The sequence below is a fragment of the Sapajus apella genome, unplaced genomic scaffold (genome assembly GCF_009761245.1).
Source record: "Sapajus apella isolate SASKATOON/1434 unplaced genomic scaffold, GSC_monkey_1.0 scaffold4, whole genome shotgun sequence".
Lineage (NCBI taxonomy): Eukaryota > Metazoa > Chordata > Mammalia > Primates > Cebidae > Sapajus > Sapajus apella.
Genome location: NW_022436944.1, coordinates 13,289,477 through 13,306,223, shown reverse-complemented (window position 1 = coordinate 13,306,223; position 16,747 = coordinate 13,289,477). Strand labels below are relative to the sequence as shown.

General features: G+C 37.1%; 1 protein-coding gene across 7 annotated transcripts in view; it reads left to right on the top strand.

Annotated features, from left to right (window-relative positions):
* The window catches only part of MME (membrane metalloendopeptidase), a 96,918-nt gene extending 80,981 nt beyond the window's left edge, over positions 1 to 15,937 (top strand). For 6 of the 7 annotated variants that reach the window (XM_032262769.1, XM_032262805.1, XM_032262822.1 and 3 more), the window contains 5 exons: positions 611 to 744; positions 848 to 913; positions 4,512 to 4,607; positions 4,941 to 5,017; positions 12,632 to 15,937. In XM_032262769.1, the coding sequence (XP_032118660.1) occupies positions 611 to 744; positions 848 to 913; positions 4,512 to 4,607; positions 4,941 to 5,017; positions 12,632 to 12,731 (473 nt within the window). In that variant the 3' untranslated portion in view covers positions 12,732 to 15,937. The remainder of the gene's footprint in view (positions 1 to 610; positions 745 to 847; positions 914 to 4,511; positions 4,608 to 4,940; positions 5,018 to 12,631) is intronic. The other variant, XM_032262814.1, reaches the window with a different exon arrangement.
* Positions 15,938 to 16,747: the final 810 nt, after the last annotated feature.

Below are 16,747 nucleotides of genomic sequence, written 5' to 3'. Positions count from 1 at the left end.
ATGGCTACATAGCCCTTTTCTTAATCACTACATCATAGATAAACCTGAAAACAATGGTAATATTAGGTGTCAAAACACATGATAAATACAACTGGAGTTTAAAAGGGGGAAAGATCCATGTAGTTTATGGTTGGCAGGGAAGCTACAGGAGAGAAAGACTTTTTGTGTGTGTGCTTGAAGTTGAGGGAAACTGTGAGCCCACAGTGTCCAATGAAGGATTCAGGAATATGAAATTCATGCCAGAATAAAAATGTTGACTGTTTAAAATCTCGAAATATCAAACTAACCATACTTGGCTCAGGTAAAAACCATTCAACAGAACAAGGCATAATTTCAGGAATATTTTGGCTGGTGGCCTCACCTAAGGTATCAAGAGCCAAATGAGTGAAATGTCTGTGTCAATACTGAGGCACATCTGCAAAGAGAGCTCTGGCAGTCCAGGCTTTGCCAGCTCTGTGATGAGGAAGGATGACAGTTTCTCTCATCATCTGTCTTAATTTATTGTTCTGTCACACAGCAGTATTTCAGTCCTTGCACTTTGAATTAAAGATATCTTATGATAATTCTTGTTGCAATGAGTCCCCATGTTACTTAAATAAATATATTACAGGCAGAAACTTCAACAAAGATGGAGACCTCGTTGACTGGTGGACTCAACAGTCTGCAAGTAACTTTAAAGAGCAATCCCAGTGCATGGTGTATCAGTATGGAAACTTTTCCTGGGACCTGGCAGGTGGACAGCACGTATGTCATTAACATTCTCTTGAAAAGTTTTAAACATGTTCAATCTTAAATGTATTATTGGTGTTTTTTAAAAACAATCTCAATAAAGTGTCTTTTTAAACAGCTCAATGGAATTAATACACTGGGAGAAAATATTGCCGATAATGGAGGTATTGGTCAAGCATACAGAGTAAGTTAAAAGATTTTCTTTCCATATTAGTGATTTGGAGCATTTCTCATATTTAATAATTCATTTAAAACCTTTTGCAAAAAAAGAAGCTCATATAATGTAAGTAGTAAATGATGAATAGAAAATGGAAAAAATGTGAGGAGAAAGAGTTGTGAATATGCCAGCCATAAGGGCCAATACATTGATGTGACAGAGCTGAACACTTAAGTTTGCAAAGAGCTAAAAAGAAGAGAAAACATGGAATATTATATCAGCCAAAGTGAGAAGATATGCAAGTTCACAAAGGAGGCAACGTTTTTCTAAGACATAATCTCTGAAATAATTTCTTTTTGGAAAAGATGTCCCATAAGAAGGATTATTTCAGGGTCATTGACCAATAGAGGAAACAGACCTTCAGTTTTGTAGCAGGTGAAGTAGCATTTGGGAACAAAAATCAGTGTAAAACATGGGACTATTAAACCATAGATCGTATATAACACATTAAGGGACTAAAGTGATACGATTCCAGTACATGGCCTTGTAGTCAACCACACTATTATACACAGAGGAGTATTATCATTGGGGCATCCCTTAGAATCCCATTTAGCCCTCCATTTATTCTTGCATTCAACACACATTCATTGAGACTTAATAGGTTTGGCATTATTCTAAGAACTAGAGATAAATCAATGAATGCTTTATAAAAGGTCATTATTTGAGAATCTGAGCAATGGTTAAAAAATAATCTAATGGATGCCATGTACATAAGAAAAGCAGGGAATTTCATAAAAGGGTGGAGGATTGATGGTCTAGGAAGCCACAAAGAGGAGTAAGGATGATTTTGAGTGTTTCTCTCAACTATGAAGTAGCCCATATGTAGGAGAACAAGCAGAGTTTACTTGAGATGTCACAAGGGACAAGTTGTCCCTAGGCTAGAATTAGGCTTCGCTAAGACAAGGATGTATAGAATGATCAGTGGAGTGAATGAGGATGTAGAATCATTTGTTCATTATAGAAATGTTTGGTGTAGAGCGGAGAAGGAGAACATCGATGGTTGGGTCAGGGAAGAGGAAGCATCAGAGAAGTGTAGGAAGAGGTGACTGATGGGGCCTGCAATTTGTCAGTGACCAAGGATGATCAGAGTGTGAAGCTTGGGAGATGAAGTCTGTTGCAAGATTTCCAAAAGAATGAATCCCAGCCAGTTCCAGGGTTTGGAACTGATTGGGACTCTTTGAATGCTTAGTGATTTTTTACCTTTTCTTTTTTTCTTTTTTGAGATTGAGTCTCAGTCTGTTGCCCAGGCTGGATTACAGTGGCATGATCTTGGCTCACTGCAACCTCCACCTCCCAGGTTCAAGTGATTCTCCAGCCTCAGCCTCCCAAGAAATTGGAATTATAGGCACACACCACCACACCTGGCTAATTTTTGTATTTTTAGTAGAGATGGGATTTTGCCAGGCTGGTCTTGAACTCATGACATCAAGCAATCAGCCTGCCTTGGCTTCCTAAAGTGCTGGGAATACAGGCATGAGCCACTGAACCCGGCTGCATTTACCTCTTTGGGTGCTGGATGTTCTTTGTTCCTATAAATATTCTTGAACTTCATTCTAGGATACAGTTAAATTCCTTGAAAATGGTTTGATTCTTTTGGGTCTTTCTTTTGTAACTTTGTTAGTTGGGAGGCAGTCAGGGTTCAGTCTAGGGACATTATTCCTGACTGCTGTGATAAGAATCTACTCTGAGAATCTTGGGGGTTTCCATTTCATGTTTTGTGTAAGTACCAGACATTGTTCTGTCTAATCCTTTTGGGTGTTTTGCTCACACACATCTTCAGATCAAGACTAAGCTAAATGCTTGAGGATGACCATCTGTAATCTCCGAGGTTCCCTTTTTGTATAGCTTTCTCCTCTTTAGTACCCTGTTCTTGGTGTCCCTGAACTCTCAGCTCCTTCTGCTCAACTGAAGGAGTCCCCCCGGCTCTGACTGGTTTTCTCCTATGATGTAGCCTGAAAACTCTCAGGACGAAAAGCTCAGCAGTCATAGGACTCACTTTATTTTTTTACCATCTCCCGGGGTCATTCTCCTTTTTGTCTGATGTTCAATGTTATGCAAACCATTGTTTAAAATATTTTGCTCATCATTTGGTTATTTCAGCAAGAAGTTAAATCTAGTCCCTATCACTCCATCTTGGCTGGAAATAGAGGGCATTGGCACTCAATATTCCCATGTTGATTCTAACATGGGAATGATTGAGAATCACTGCTATAAAATCCAGCCAAAGTTGGGATTGATAGTACTACCATGGAGATCCTCACCTAGACCAAGTACAGAATTGTAACGATGATGCCAATTACAATTGTGCAAATATTTTATTACACTTTAAAAATATGTAAATTCTTAACATGTAATGCCTGCACCCCGCCCCACCACCCCACTAGATTGCGAGCTCTCTAGAGGAGAGTGGGTGCAAGCCTTTCCCATATCCCCAGCATCTTTACATAGTAGAGGTTCAGGTAGTGCGTGGTGGCTCATGCCTGTAATCCCAGCACTTTGGGAGGCCGAGGCAGGCGGTTCACCTGTGGGAAGGAGTTCGAGACCAGCCTGGCCAACATGGTGAAACTCCGTCTCTACTAAAAATAGAAAAATTAGCTGGGCGTGGTGGTAAGCGCCTGTAATCCCAGCTACTCAGAAGGCTGAGACAGCAAAATCACTTTAATTCAGGAGGAGGAGGTCACAGTGAGCCAAGATTGTGCCATTGCACTCCAACCTGGGCAACAAGAGCAAGACTCCATCTCAAAAACAAACAAACAAAAAAAAACACCAAAAAGAAAAACCATAGTAAGAGGTTCAATAAACATATGTTGATGATAAGTAGGAAGAAATGAAACATATCTTCTATTCATCTAGTTGGTCACCTTCTAAAGGTGTATTAAATTGGAAATGGCACATCTCAGAAAGTTTATTATCAATTCCTTTTGAAAGTATATTTAGTAGAGGAAAACTCAATTTTTTCAGTAGTGCACATAAATCCTTAAGAACTAAGAGTACTTTCTGACATTCAGATTACCTAAATATTTTCCTTGAATGTAACTGAGGCTCAGTCCATTTTGTCCTGTCTTCAAAAGACCAGAATAGTTGCATTTTATTATCCTCAGACTCATAGGAGACTAGGCCTCTAAGGGATCTCAAGAGAATCCTTTGACTTGGCAAGAATCACTCTAAGCCTGGTGAGTATTTTGGTAAGAGAGTAGTAACTAAGCTAATTGTAATATTCCTTGGCAATTCATTTGTCCTGACTAGCCTTGTCAATTTATAAAACAACATTTAGATAAGCTTTTCATTACTTAAGTCATCCATTCATTCCATTGACATTTATTGATCATCTGACATGTGCCAGCCTCTTGTCATCTGCTAATTATATCTTGTTCTTTTCAGAGCATTTGTAAATAAATTTGATTTGTCTTTCTAATTCATGAAATAGTTGTAAGTAACCATATCTAAATGTACTATTAGGGTGATTTTAATGTAAAAAATTACTTGGTAACATAATCTTTTACATAGATTTATATATAACCTTAGAAATTATAATTATTGTTTTTCTATTTTATCAACTGCCTAGGCCTATCAGAATTATGTTAAAAAGAATGGTGAAGAAAAATTACTTCCTGGACTTGACCTAAATCACAAACAACTGTTCTTCTTGAATTTTGCACAGGTATTGTATCTTTCTTGATTGATAGATATGAAAGCCATTTTGAGTTATAATTTCACTGTAAGTTAGATATCACATGCTGAGTTCTCTTGTTTTAATCATTTGTGGCAGAGCATTTGACTTGATTCACTTTCATTGTTTATAATAGACTGTTGGATCATATTAATAATAAATAACTATGTTCCTGGTTGCCTTTCATTGAACATTATTTAAGAGCTAATGGTTGAGGCATACAGAATTCCAGTTTAATTTTTCTCCCTCCCCTCAACTTGCTCAAACAAATAATCCTGGATTGAACCTGAGTACATTCTTTGCTTTTTCTATTCCTATCTCTAGGTGTGGTGTGGAACTTATAGACCAGAGTATGCGGTCAACTCCATTAAAACAGATGTGCACAGTCCAGGCAATTTCAGGTGCGTGGGTATGAACAGCAATATTGGGTCCATTGCTTCCTCAGTTGGAATTTAGCCTTTTCTAACTCCGATAGGATCAGCAGAACACATCAGAGCATTTTACATAAACATACCCTTGGCCACTCTTTTCCTTAGAATCTACATGTCCGAGTCTCAAGGCTTGATCAATTCCAATAAATATGTCACCTCAGAACAGTGGTTCAATTTAAAGCTAGCACAAAGACATTTCTAAGAGGCTGTGAATGGTTTAGGTACAGACAAAGGAGCTCCAAATTGCAAAGAACAATTCCAACATAAAGGAAACTTTCTACTAATTAGAGGTTCTTCAATATGGAATAACATCATTCCCAAAGCTTCAGGAAAAAGTACATTGAAGCAGAGGTCAGAGAACAGCCCATTAAGGATGCTAGAGAAAAATGCTCTATGGAGTGGAAAATTGAGGTAGAAGAAGTTAAAGTCCCTCCCAAATTAGAAAATCTAAGAGAGTCATTCTAACCAACATTTGAATGTTAATCGTAGATCCTATGTATTTGTTTTAGAACAGAATTCCTAATGCTCCTCCTTTCCCATGTACTAGGACACTCAGTCACTCATTTGTTGATCAACAACACCTCTCAGGCCAGAAAGTTTGAAAAAAAAAAAACCTAAAAATTTTATAGGGTGGTTGGAAAATGAAATTTGAGAACAAAAGAGAACTAATAGGCTAAATTTCAAAAGCTGTACGTAAAATGAATGTGAACATACTTCCCAGATCATTTAATCCTGGGGAAAAAACACATTCAATTATAGAGCAAAACACATCCAATTATGAAGCAATAAAGTAGCACATTTAAAATGAAAGAATTTACTCAGCTTGTTCTAGTGTCATCATCGTCATCATCATCATCATCATCTAGTATTTGCCTGAACATTTCTTTCAATATTCACTCACTCAATAACTGCTTATGGTATGCCTATTATCTCTGTAATCCAAGCTAAATTTAGTTCTGCTAAGTTATTCAAATTAACTACTTGACAGATAATGAGCAACAAAAGTCACTGGATTAATTCCCATTGTGGTTTATTCAAGAAACTTTTATTTTTAATTTTTTACACATGGTCTTTTTCCTTACTAAAGTGAACTTAAACTTTGAAGTAAGAAACACTTGAGTTGCAACCATGGCTTTACCACTTACTGGCTGTTACTGTAACCTCTGTGCCTCAGTTTCTTGATATGTAAAATGAGGATTAAATTATCATGAGAGTTGCTAGAGGATTAATGTTAATATAAATGAAGAGCCGTGTGTAGATAAGAGGTATGAACAGAATAAGAGTTCTTATATATTTTGCAATAGTCCCCTATCAGTCAAGGCCTTTTTCTTATTTTCTGCACAGTTCAGAATGTTAGTAACTGATCGGCGATTAAGTAAAATGTGGATAAGTATATAACTTTTGTAGCTTCAATTTTAAACTGCAAACAATATTTTGCTATAAACAAGTTAAATTATTTGTATCTTTAAGTTTTTGTTGTTATTTCGGCTCCAAAGATCCCTCACTGACTATTTTTCATTCATAATAAGAGAAGGGAGAGAGAGAGACAGAGAGACAGAGACAGAGACAGAGACAGAGACAGAGACAGAGAGAGAGAGAGAGAGAGAGAGTGTGTGTGTTTGTGTGTGTGTGTTTTAAGGGTAAAGGGAATGGCAACCTTTTATCAAGGAAATTATTATTTTCTCTGGCGGTAAGGAGATTTTCTTGGCAAAAAATTGAGCTTACATTTAGTTTTGGAAACAGGCCACTTCCTGGCTGTACAAAGTAAAACATATTTTTAAAGAACTTTAAAAACTAGTAGATATCAAGTTGCTATTTAAGAACTGTGCTTGGTGATTATATAGAAATTTTTCTGAATTAGAGAGAGATTTGTAACCTTATGCTTACATAGCCATAGTATTATAACAAAAGGCAAGATACTTACACAAAGCTGAATCCACAAAACCATATTTGCTATGTCCAACCTATCGTCGTTTTATTCTTCCTAACTAAAGCCTTATTTATGTACTTAAAATAAACTTTAGAAGTTAAGGTATAAGAATTTAATTCTGAGGATAGCAGCTAGCATTTATAAGCTTATTAAAAAATCACCATACAACCTAATTTGTCAAGGGTTTGCCCTGCATATCTCCATGAACTAAAACATATGTCTATAAAAACCTAGGTGAATTTCAGTAATATTATTGTAATACCTAGTGTGTCTACCATCCTCAGAGAATGAGAGGCTGCAAATTAAATTTTAATAGGTAAAATTTGTCTCTTTTAAGTATTAACAGTTTTATTTTAACCACTGGATTAAAATTTCTCTGTTAAAAATACATTTCTACCTTCCTGCCTTAAAACAATATCCTGAAAAGAACAACCTAAACTTTTTTAAAATTTTAATGACACAGACTACTTTATGATCATTAGTTATGGTTCTACTGTTTATTAATTTAGTGTGTGAAGCCACATTCTTATACTAATTGTGATGCTATTTGACTTATTTTGGCTTTTTATTAGAGTTTTTCTGTGTGTTTGTTCCTTTCCTAGTTTTCTTTCCTATTATTGTATTGCCTGCCTTTAGTTCCCTAGTTCCTCAACTATTATTAGCTCAGAAAACATGTTGTTAAATGGTATTTAAGCCAAAAAAATTTTTCTTTTAATAGTCTAGAAATTGAATCTACAATTTAAATATTGACTTCATTTTGGAAATTCAGTTTTTTGTTAGCCATCTATAGTCATTTCAGGGAATGGTTATAATATTTATATGTAATCTATAAATATGCTTTTTAATTATTTAGATATAATATTTCCATATAATATATAAGGGTCTGATAATTTTGTAAGGCAAGTCCAAATAGACAAAATGATTTAGGTGCTTAGATTATTCAACATTGTCTTCCAGTCAGGAAGAAAGGGCACTTTATAGAACTGACACCACTAGCAAAGCAAGAAATGTTTTTCAAAGCTTAATTTCTAATATTTTTGAAGGAATATTTTTTCTAGTGTATTATGTAGTTATGTTCAACTAGTATGGCTATTTTGTTCCTTCATAACTCTGTAACTTAGCATGCTAATAAGCCCTCTCTGAAATTCTTCTGTTTCCTCCATTTACTTTCAATATTAGCGTTGGTTCCTGATATTTTATAGATATCAGTATAGATTTTGGTGAGCTTTGTAGAATTTCTATCAGCATCTCTAATCTTTAGCTGATAACCAGAAATCTATTGTGGCATTTATTTCTTCATGAATGTATAGCAGAACATACACTCATTAATATGTCTTTGCTTTGAAAGAATAGTATAAATTAGTTAAAGATTGGATAGTGTATTCCTGAATGAAGCCAATTAACTTTGTAGCCAAGTCATTCATTTACAAGAATTAACAAAAGGTTGTCCGAGGACCCATTAATTGCAAAGAGTAATTCAGAAGTTCAGTTGTTGAACGCAAGAATAGTCAGATAGGATATAAAGTCCATTCTTGGTCACAATGCCAAATCTCTTAGATGTTTTTAACACAAGTAACTGTTTGCCCAGGGAATAAACATATGCAGTACAATAAGTTATTTTATATAACAAATTAAAAATTTCAAGTAAATCACCTTAAGCAATCATCAATAAAAGCTTTATTATCTTCTGTTATTAGAAACACAGACACAGGCAAATCATTCTATGTGGCATGAAATTCAGGTACATATCTTCTAATAACAGAAGATAATTCATGTAATATGATCTCACTCTTAGAAAAAAGATGTATTTTATTAATAATGTTTCGCTTTTCAAAATAGATTATCTAAGCCAGGCACAGTCACTCACGCCTATTAATCCCTGCACTTTGGGAGGCCAGGGAGGGAGGATCACTGGAGCTCAGGAATTGAAAACCAGCCTGGGTGACATAGTGGGACCTCATCTCTATTAAAAACAAAAAAATTGGCCAGGCATGGTGGCGCAGGCCTGTCAGCCCAGCTACTTGGGAGGCTAGGGCAATAGGATCACTTGAACCCAGGTCACGGCTGCAGTGAGTCGTGATCACGCCACTACACTCCAGCCTGGGTGACAGAACGAGACCCTGTCTCAGAAAAAAATAGATGATCTATTCAAAGATTTGATGTCATAAACATCAAAGGTTAACTAGGAAAGTAAGTGAAGCCCTGGTGTGTTGTTAAACTATTCAGGATCAAATTAAGTAGATTCCTTGAATGGAAAGAAGACGGGTGGAGTGTACGTGGAGAGCTGAGTGCATACCAGGCTGAGTGTTTCTGCAGTGCTTACTTTCCACAGTGTTATCTGAAGACTTTTCTTTCTTTGAGGTGTTTTTTGTTTGTTTTAATTTTGAGATTTATAAATATAAATCTTAAAAATGCTTTTTAAGAGAAATATAGAATTAAGTCCTGGGTTTGGACATTTTTACTGAAGTACTTGTCCCTATCTGATTAAATCTGACACAATCCTTTGGAGAAAAAAAATTAATAAAATAAAAACAAAAACATGCAGCTCTTCCAGTCAGTGACTCTCATAGCTACCCTGTCAACCAGGGAGCTTGCTCCCTAGTGTGAGGAATGCTCAGGATGACAGGATAACTGTCTTTAACGAGTACCTAGGCATTTCAGTACCTAGTTTTAGCCAGTACCTGGTACCTTCCCCATTTAGTACCTGAATTGGGAAGAAGGTTACATTAATGAATCAAAGCTCCTCTCTAACATAAAGAATACTTGAGCCCCACAATCTGAAAGACTAAAGACCAAGCAAATTTCTAATTTCTAAGATCTTTTGATTCCTGCATAAACAGTCACTTTTGACTACATTATAGAAGTGGGGTTTTTTTTGTTTTTTGTTTTGGCTTATGAACAATGGAAATTTATTTCTCACAGTTCTGGAGACTGGAAGTCTAAGATCAGGGTGCCAGCATAGTCAGGTTCTGGTAAGCGCTGTTTTCTGATTTGCAGACTACAGACTTCTCCTTGTACTCTCATATGGTCCAAAGAGTGAATTTGTTTTAATCAAATTAAGCCAAACTCTAAGCTCATAGACTAAGATAGGAGATGAGCCATTTACTTTCAGTGGTTTTTCAACGTACTCTTTCAGGGTTATTCAGGAATCCAAAATCATCACACAGGCACAGAAATTAGACTATAGCCTCCATCTTCAGTCCACCATGGTCACTGCTGAGATCCGTACATTCCAAATGCTCCAGCTGGAGTCAGTGGTTCCATTTCCTTCCAATGCTCATGAGTTTCAGAGCCTCTACTCTTCATGTCCAGGTTCTCCCAGCAACCATGCGCCATGCTAACAGAGAACTTCTCATGGCCTTGCTCAGAGTGGGAAGCATCTCCTTGTCATTCACACAACCTGCCATTACTGGAACCTACCCCATTCTTGGGAAGGCCAGTCATCTCCCTGTCAAGTGGACTAACATATAAATTCCCCAGCTCCTGGCTTCACTTCACTTTAACCCTCTCACACCAGGAGATTATTTTCATCTCTAAGACTCCTCTAGGAGTCCTTAAAAACCAACAACTAAAAAAGGTTACATCCTCCATGAAAGATAGGGGAGTTGTGGTGGAGAGGGATAGAAAAGTTAGTTGATGGGTAACATATTAGAAAGTCAGACTTACAAAAAATCCATATGAATCTCTCTTTTCTGGAATGAAGAAAGGGAAGGAAATGCTTTTCTTTCCTTCTAGTTGATCCATAGTATCAAACAAACAACAGAAACACTAAGTAGTGTTTTCTTCATAATGCCCTATTGCTTCTCTACAGGTAATCACTGTGACCACCCAGGTCACAGGTTCATTCATTCAGTATGTACCGAGTCCTGTGCTGGGCTTTGGGGGTGCAGCAGGGAGCAAGACTTACACAGTACAGTCTTCTCTCAGCATCTGTGGGGGATTGGTTTCAGGCTCCCTGCAGATACCAAAATTTGTGGATTCTCAAGTCCTTGATATAAATGGTGTAGTATTTGCATATAACCTATACACCTTCTCCCTCCTGTACTTTGTCACCTCTAGATTACTTATAATACCTAATACAATGTACATACTATGTAAATAGTTGTTATACTATATTGTTTAGAGATTAATGATAAGGAAAATAAGTCCTTTACATGTTCGGTACAGACACAATATTTCCCCCACATATGTTCAGCTGCATTTGGTTGAATCCACAGATGTGGAACGAAAGGATACAAAGGCTGTATTTTGCCCTTATAGACATTAGTCTAGTGGGTGTATCTGGAAGTGAAAAGGGAGAACAAATCATTGTAAATGTGGTAAGTGCTTTGATAGGGATAGTCCCAGTGAGAGGAGTTAGTTTAGATGGTATTCTAAGACGGCCAAGAAGGGGATATTTAAGCAAAGGCATGAGTTAGCCATGCACTGACTGGTGAGTACTTTCAGGGATTGGGGTCTGCAGGTAGCAGCAGGCCCTGAAGAGGGACAGGGTTTGGCTAGTTTGAGAAACTGAAGGTAGGTCAGCATAGTTTGAGCCTAAGGAAGAACAGGAAGAGAAATGCACCATGAGGAAGATAGAGAGGTAGACTGGGGCCTTCAGGAGGACACTGCAGGCCATGGGCAGGAGTTCACATTTCTTTCAAGTCCATGGAAGGTTTTAAATAAGAGATTATGGCACCTGGTTTAAATTTTAGAGATCATGGTGTGGAGCATGGTTGGAGAGGAGAGAAAGGCTAAGATGTACACACGGTAGGACACCTGCCATGTAGGGAGAGTTCTGTAAATCAAAATGGACTCACCTGTCACTTGCGCCTCATATTTCCACCACTTCAGTCTCCCCTTGTCACTGGGCCCCTCCTCCCAACCTAAGCAAGCGTGATGGGCTGGCCTTAACAGCAAGAGAAGGAAAGGAGCTGGTTCAGGGTACAGGGTGGGTGTGAAAACATCACCTCTGCATCAGCGCACTGACCCATGTCTCCCCTCAAATGCTGCTAGGTGCAGATAGTGAGCTGGACTGTGTTGTTTTTGCCCACTGGGGTCAGAGATAAGAGGAAAGTGGCATTTTGCCAGCCCTTTCCAGTTATTTGGGCTGAATCCAGTTTCTGATATTTAAGGAGTCCTTTTTGAAAAATGGAAAATAATCCTCTGTCAAATCAACAAAGAATATCTATTTAAAGCCTATTATATGTAAGTTGTTATGTGAGCCCTTTCATGACATTGTAAGAAATCATGATTATATTTTTTGACCAAAGTGTTATAATAATACAACTCCAAATAACTGCATTTTCAAATGTGAATTATTCATTTGTTTTACAAACACATATAATGCTTACAAATTATTAACTCTCCACGACAACCTTAAGATGCATGTTCTATTGTGCAGAAACCGAGGCACAAAAAGGCTTCATAAGCAGGATTCAAGCCATGTGGTCTATCTCCCACATCCGTGCTGTTAACTCCTGTACTTGGTTACCTCTCCATTTTAAAAATTCTGTTCATGAGAAGGAACTGACTCATTGTACCAGGTTATTTTAAGTTTAGCTTTAAATTCCAAATTCATTCACTTGACCTGCAGTGGGAAATGCTACAGGGCTCCAGTGTGGTATGGACATGAGTATCAAATAATGATGGTGACTTTTTTGTTTGCTTCAAAGGATTATTGGGACTTTGCAGAACTCTGCAGAGTTTTCAGAAGCCTTTAACTGCCGCAAGAATTCATACATGAATCCAGAAAAGAAATGCCGGGTTTGGTGATCTACAAAAGAAGCAGTGCTGTCCTTGGCTAGACTTGCCAACACCACAGAAATGGGGAACTCTCCTATTGAGAGAAAATGGGCCCTAGGGGTCACTGTAATGACTTGGGGGTAACTAACAGAGAGGAGAGCATCACAATACAAATAACATTAGGTTGTTCTAGAAAGGGTGTGGAGGGAGGAAGGGGGTCTAAGGTCTATCAAGTCAATCACTTCTCACTGTGTAAATAATGCTTAATTTCTAAAGATAATATTACTGTTTATTTTGTTTCTCATATGGCCTACCAGTTGCTGATGTCCCTAGAAAGCAATGCTAAACCTTTGAGGTAGACTAGGATTTCTAATTAAAAGGGAAAAGAAGATGTTGAAGAATACAGTTAGGCACCAGAAGAACAGTGGTGACACTATAGTTTAAAACACATTGCCTAACTACCAGTTTTTACTTTTATTTGCAACATTTACAGTCCTTCAAAACCCTTCCAAAGAACTCTTACACACATTGGGGCCTTGGAGCTTATATAGTTTTAAACTCATTTTGCCATACATCAGTCATTCATTCTGTGATCATTTATTTTAAGCATTCTTAGAGCAAAAAATGAATGTCTAAAATCATTTTTTGTTGTACCTGCTTTGACTGATACTGAGATTCTTAAGGCTTCCTGCAATTTTCTAAGCAATTTCTTGCGCTATCTCTCAAAACTTGGTCTTTTTAAGAGATTTATATAAATGTAAAAATAATTTTTATATTTAATTATTAACTACATTTATGAGTAACTATTATTATAGGTAACCAATGAATATTGAAGTTTCAGCCCAAAATAAGCAGTTGTGAACCAAGATCTGTAAAGTGATATACAGATGAAAATTTGAGACTTTTTAAACTTATAAATCATATTGATGAAAAACTTTAAGCACCAACTTTAGAGGAAAAATTGCCATTGAACAATTGTCTACAGATACATATACTTGTGGTTTTCTAATTGGACTTTGAAAGTTAAATCTGTCCCTGAGAGTGTCTCTGATAAAAGGACAAATCTGCATCTATGTAGCTCTGCGTCTCCCGTCTTTTCAGGTTTATCATCAGATGGAAATATTTTGATAATAAACTGAAATTGTGAACTCATTACTCCCTAAGGCTTTGTGACAGCTGTCTAACTTTAGAAAGTAGATTTCTGAATAGAAATGGGAGGCCTCTGATGGACCTCCTAGAATTCTAAATCATGATGAGTTCTGGAAAAGCACTTGATAGGAATTCATCTTTAGAGGCTTCTATTTTCTCTTTTCCTGTTTATTGACTATTTTAGTTCATTGCCTGATTAAGAGTTTACAAAAGAGGTGCACTTCCAAAATTCTTATTTTTCCTAAAGAAGATGAAAGCAAGGGAATTTCTATTTAAATAATGAGTATTAATTTCTTGTCTCTTGAAAATGCCCATTTGCCTTTTTAAAAATAGTTACAGAAATATCATAACATATGTACATAAATTGCATAAAGCATAAGTATACAGTTCAATCAACTTACTCTGAATGGCCCTGTGGCCAGCACCTGTGAGAAGCAAAGCAGTACTAGCACTCTAGAAGCACCTCTCTTGTCACTTGATTTCTCCCAAGACAACGACTATCCTGACTCCTAATATCATTCACTAGCTTTGCCTGGTCTTGTCTTTTATATAGATAGAATCAATCAGTATGTATTCTTTTGTGTCTGGCTTCTTTCTCTCAGCCTTACATTTGTGAGATTCCTCTATATTGTTGTGCTGATTGTGGATCTTTTATTTTCACTGCAGAATATTGTTCTCTTGTGGGACTTACTACAATTAGTTCATCCTATTGTTCATGGGCACTGGAGAACTTTCCGGTGTGGCACTATTGCAAATAGTGCAACTATGAACGTACTGCATGTTTTCATCTTACTGAGTCTTTAATGTACATATTTCCTCAAGTCCTTCCAAAAACTATCATAAGCGTTGAAATTATAGTTTCAGGCCAACTATGGATAGCCTTACCCTTTCCTCCTTTATCACAACATAATAGGCAATTTCAAGTATACTTATATCTATATTTCCAAAATAAATTTAAAACCTACCTAAGTGATATTTGTAGCTGGAGTAGTAGGAACTTCCAACTCTAATAAAACAGCTCTCTCTAGCTTATTTTATTTCCATCATGTCAGAGCAGGTAAAGACCTAGAAGTGATGAGTGACTAGTACAAATTATAAAAAGCCACTAGACTCCTCACTGCTAGCTTTTTGAAACATTAGGCTCCCATCCCTATGTTGGAACAAGTCTCTGGTGCCTGGATCCCTTCTGTCTATAAATATAAGATTTTCTGGGCCTAAATGATAGATAAGACAAAATAACAATTCCTCCCTATCCCTCACACATCCAGATGTCATGAATTTTACATGGTACTCTTTCTGAGTTATATAGAGCCTTTGGATATCGCTAAAACACTACCAATTCTTTGGAGTTGTCACATCAGATAAGACATTATCTGTAATCCCACACATAAATACCATTCTCTCATGGCTGAGTTCTGGTTAAAGAAAGTCTAGAAGCTGAGACACAAAGGGTTGGGGGCTGATGAAACTCAGGAATGAGGTAGGAAGAAGCTCTTGGCAATACCTGTTGGCAAGGAGCCTCCATGCTACAGTGTTTGAGTGGATGCCAGATGCAGAGTGGAAAGGATGCTGTCCAGGGAGAACAGTTCTTGTTCTAGTCCTTTTCTGCCACTCTTGCCAGGGTAACCTTGAGTATTTGCTATATTCTTTTGGGTGTCTGCTTCTCTCACCTAAATAAAAGAGAATTCGATTATATCCATGGTTCTCAGCAAGAGAAGGAGTATGTGTCCAGTGCTGCCTTACCGTTATTCTGTCTCCTAGTTACAAATCAGTGGGCAGGATAATCTGAAAACTCCCATTAATTGTCTGAGTCAAATTTTAAAATATTTTAATCCAAATAACAAGTACCAAAGTTTTATCAAGTTTGGGTCTGTGCTGATGTTACTATTAAGCATTTAAGTGGGGCAAAATCTTGCTAACTTTCTCAAAAGCATTTATCATTCCTGTTGCCACAGATGGAGCTCTCAACATAGAAGATATTTGTTATTTTGGAAAGAAGAAAGACTCTATTCTCAAATTTTGCTAATCGAAATTTTTATTAGTTTCCAGTCTCAAAAATACAAAATAAAAACAACATTTTTGATACTGTTACTTTTATGCCTAGTCAACTCTGTTCCAAACTGCCAGCTCCTATGTAAATCTCTATCCACTTACTTCTTGAAAAATGTGAAGACCAAATGGAGCTTTTATCTCTGTAATCTTGCACTTCCCACTAGCTTCAAATTGAATTTTTAAAAAATGAATAATATAAACTTTGTATCTAATATGTCTTTGTTTTTCCTACCCCTTATCAAAGATCACCGTGAAACTATCAATTTTCCAAGTATTAGGCATATTAACATCTCATTTCACTCTTATAAATACACTTGATAGAATCTCCAATCTGACATCTATTCTATATCCAGGAAGACACAAATGGAGTCAAGTATCTGGGTTATCATTTTACCTTGGTGTAAGTCCTTCATATATGCCATGAATGCTCTATGTCCTCTGACATACAGCATCAAAGATGTAATGCTAAGATGTATGGCAGCTTTACAATGCCAAATAAATAGGAACTAACACACTTACTAACACTGGATACAATGGCTCATGCCTGTAATCCTAGCACTTTGGGAGTCTGGTGCAGGAAGATTGCTTGAGCCCAGGAGTTCAAAACCAGCCTGGGCAACACAAAGAGACCCCATCTCTACAAAAAGTAAAATACAAAATTAGCCAGGCTTAGTGGCACATGCCTGTAGCCCCAGCTACTCAAGAGGCTGAGGTGAGAGGATCGCTTAAGCCGGGGAGGTCAAAGCCGCAACGAGCTGTGATTACCCCACTGCCCTCCAGCCTAGGCAAGAGAGCAATATGGTCTCAAAAAACAGAAAACCTAACCAGCAGAAAATATTTAGATT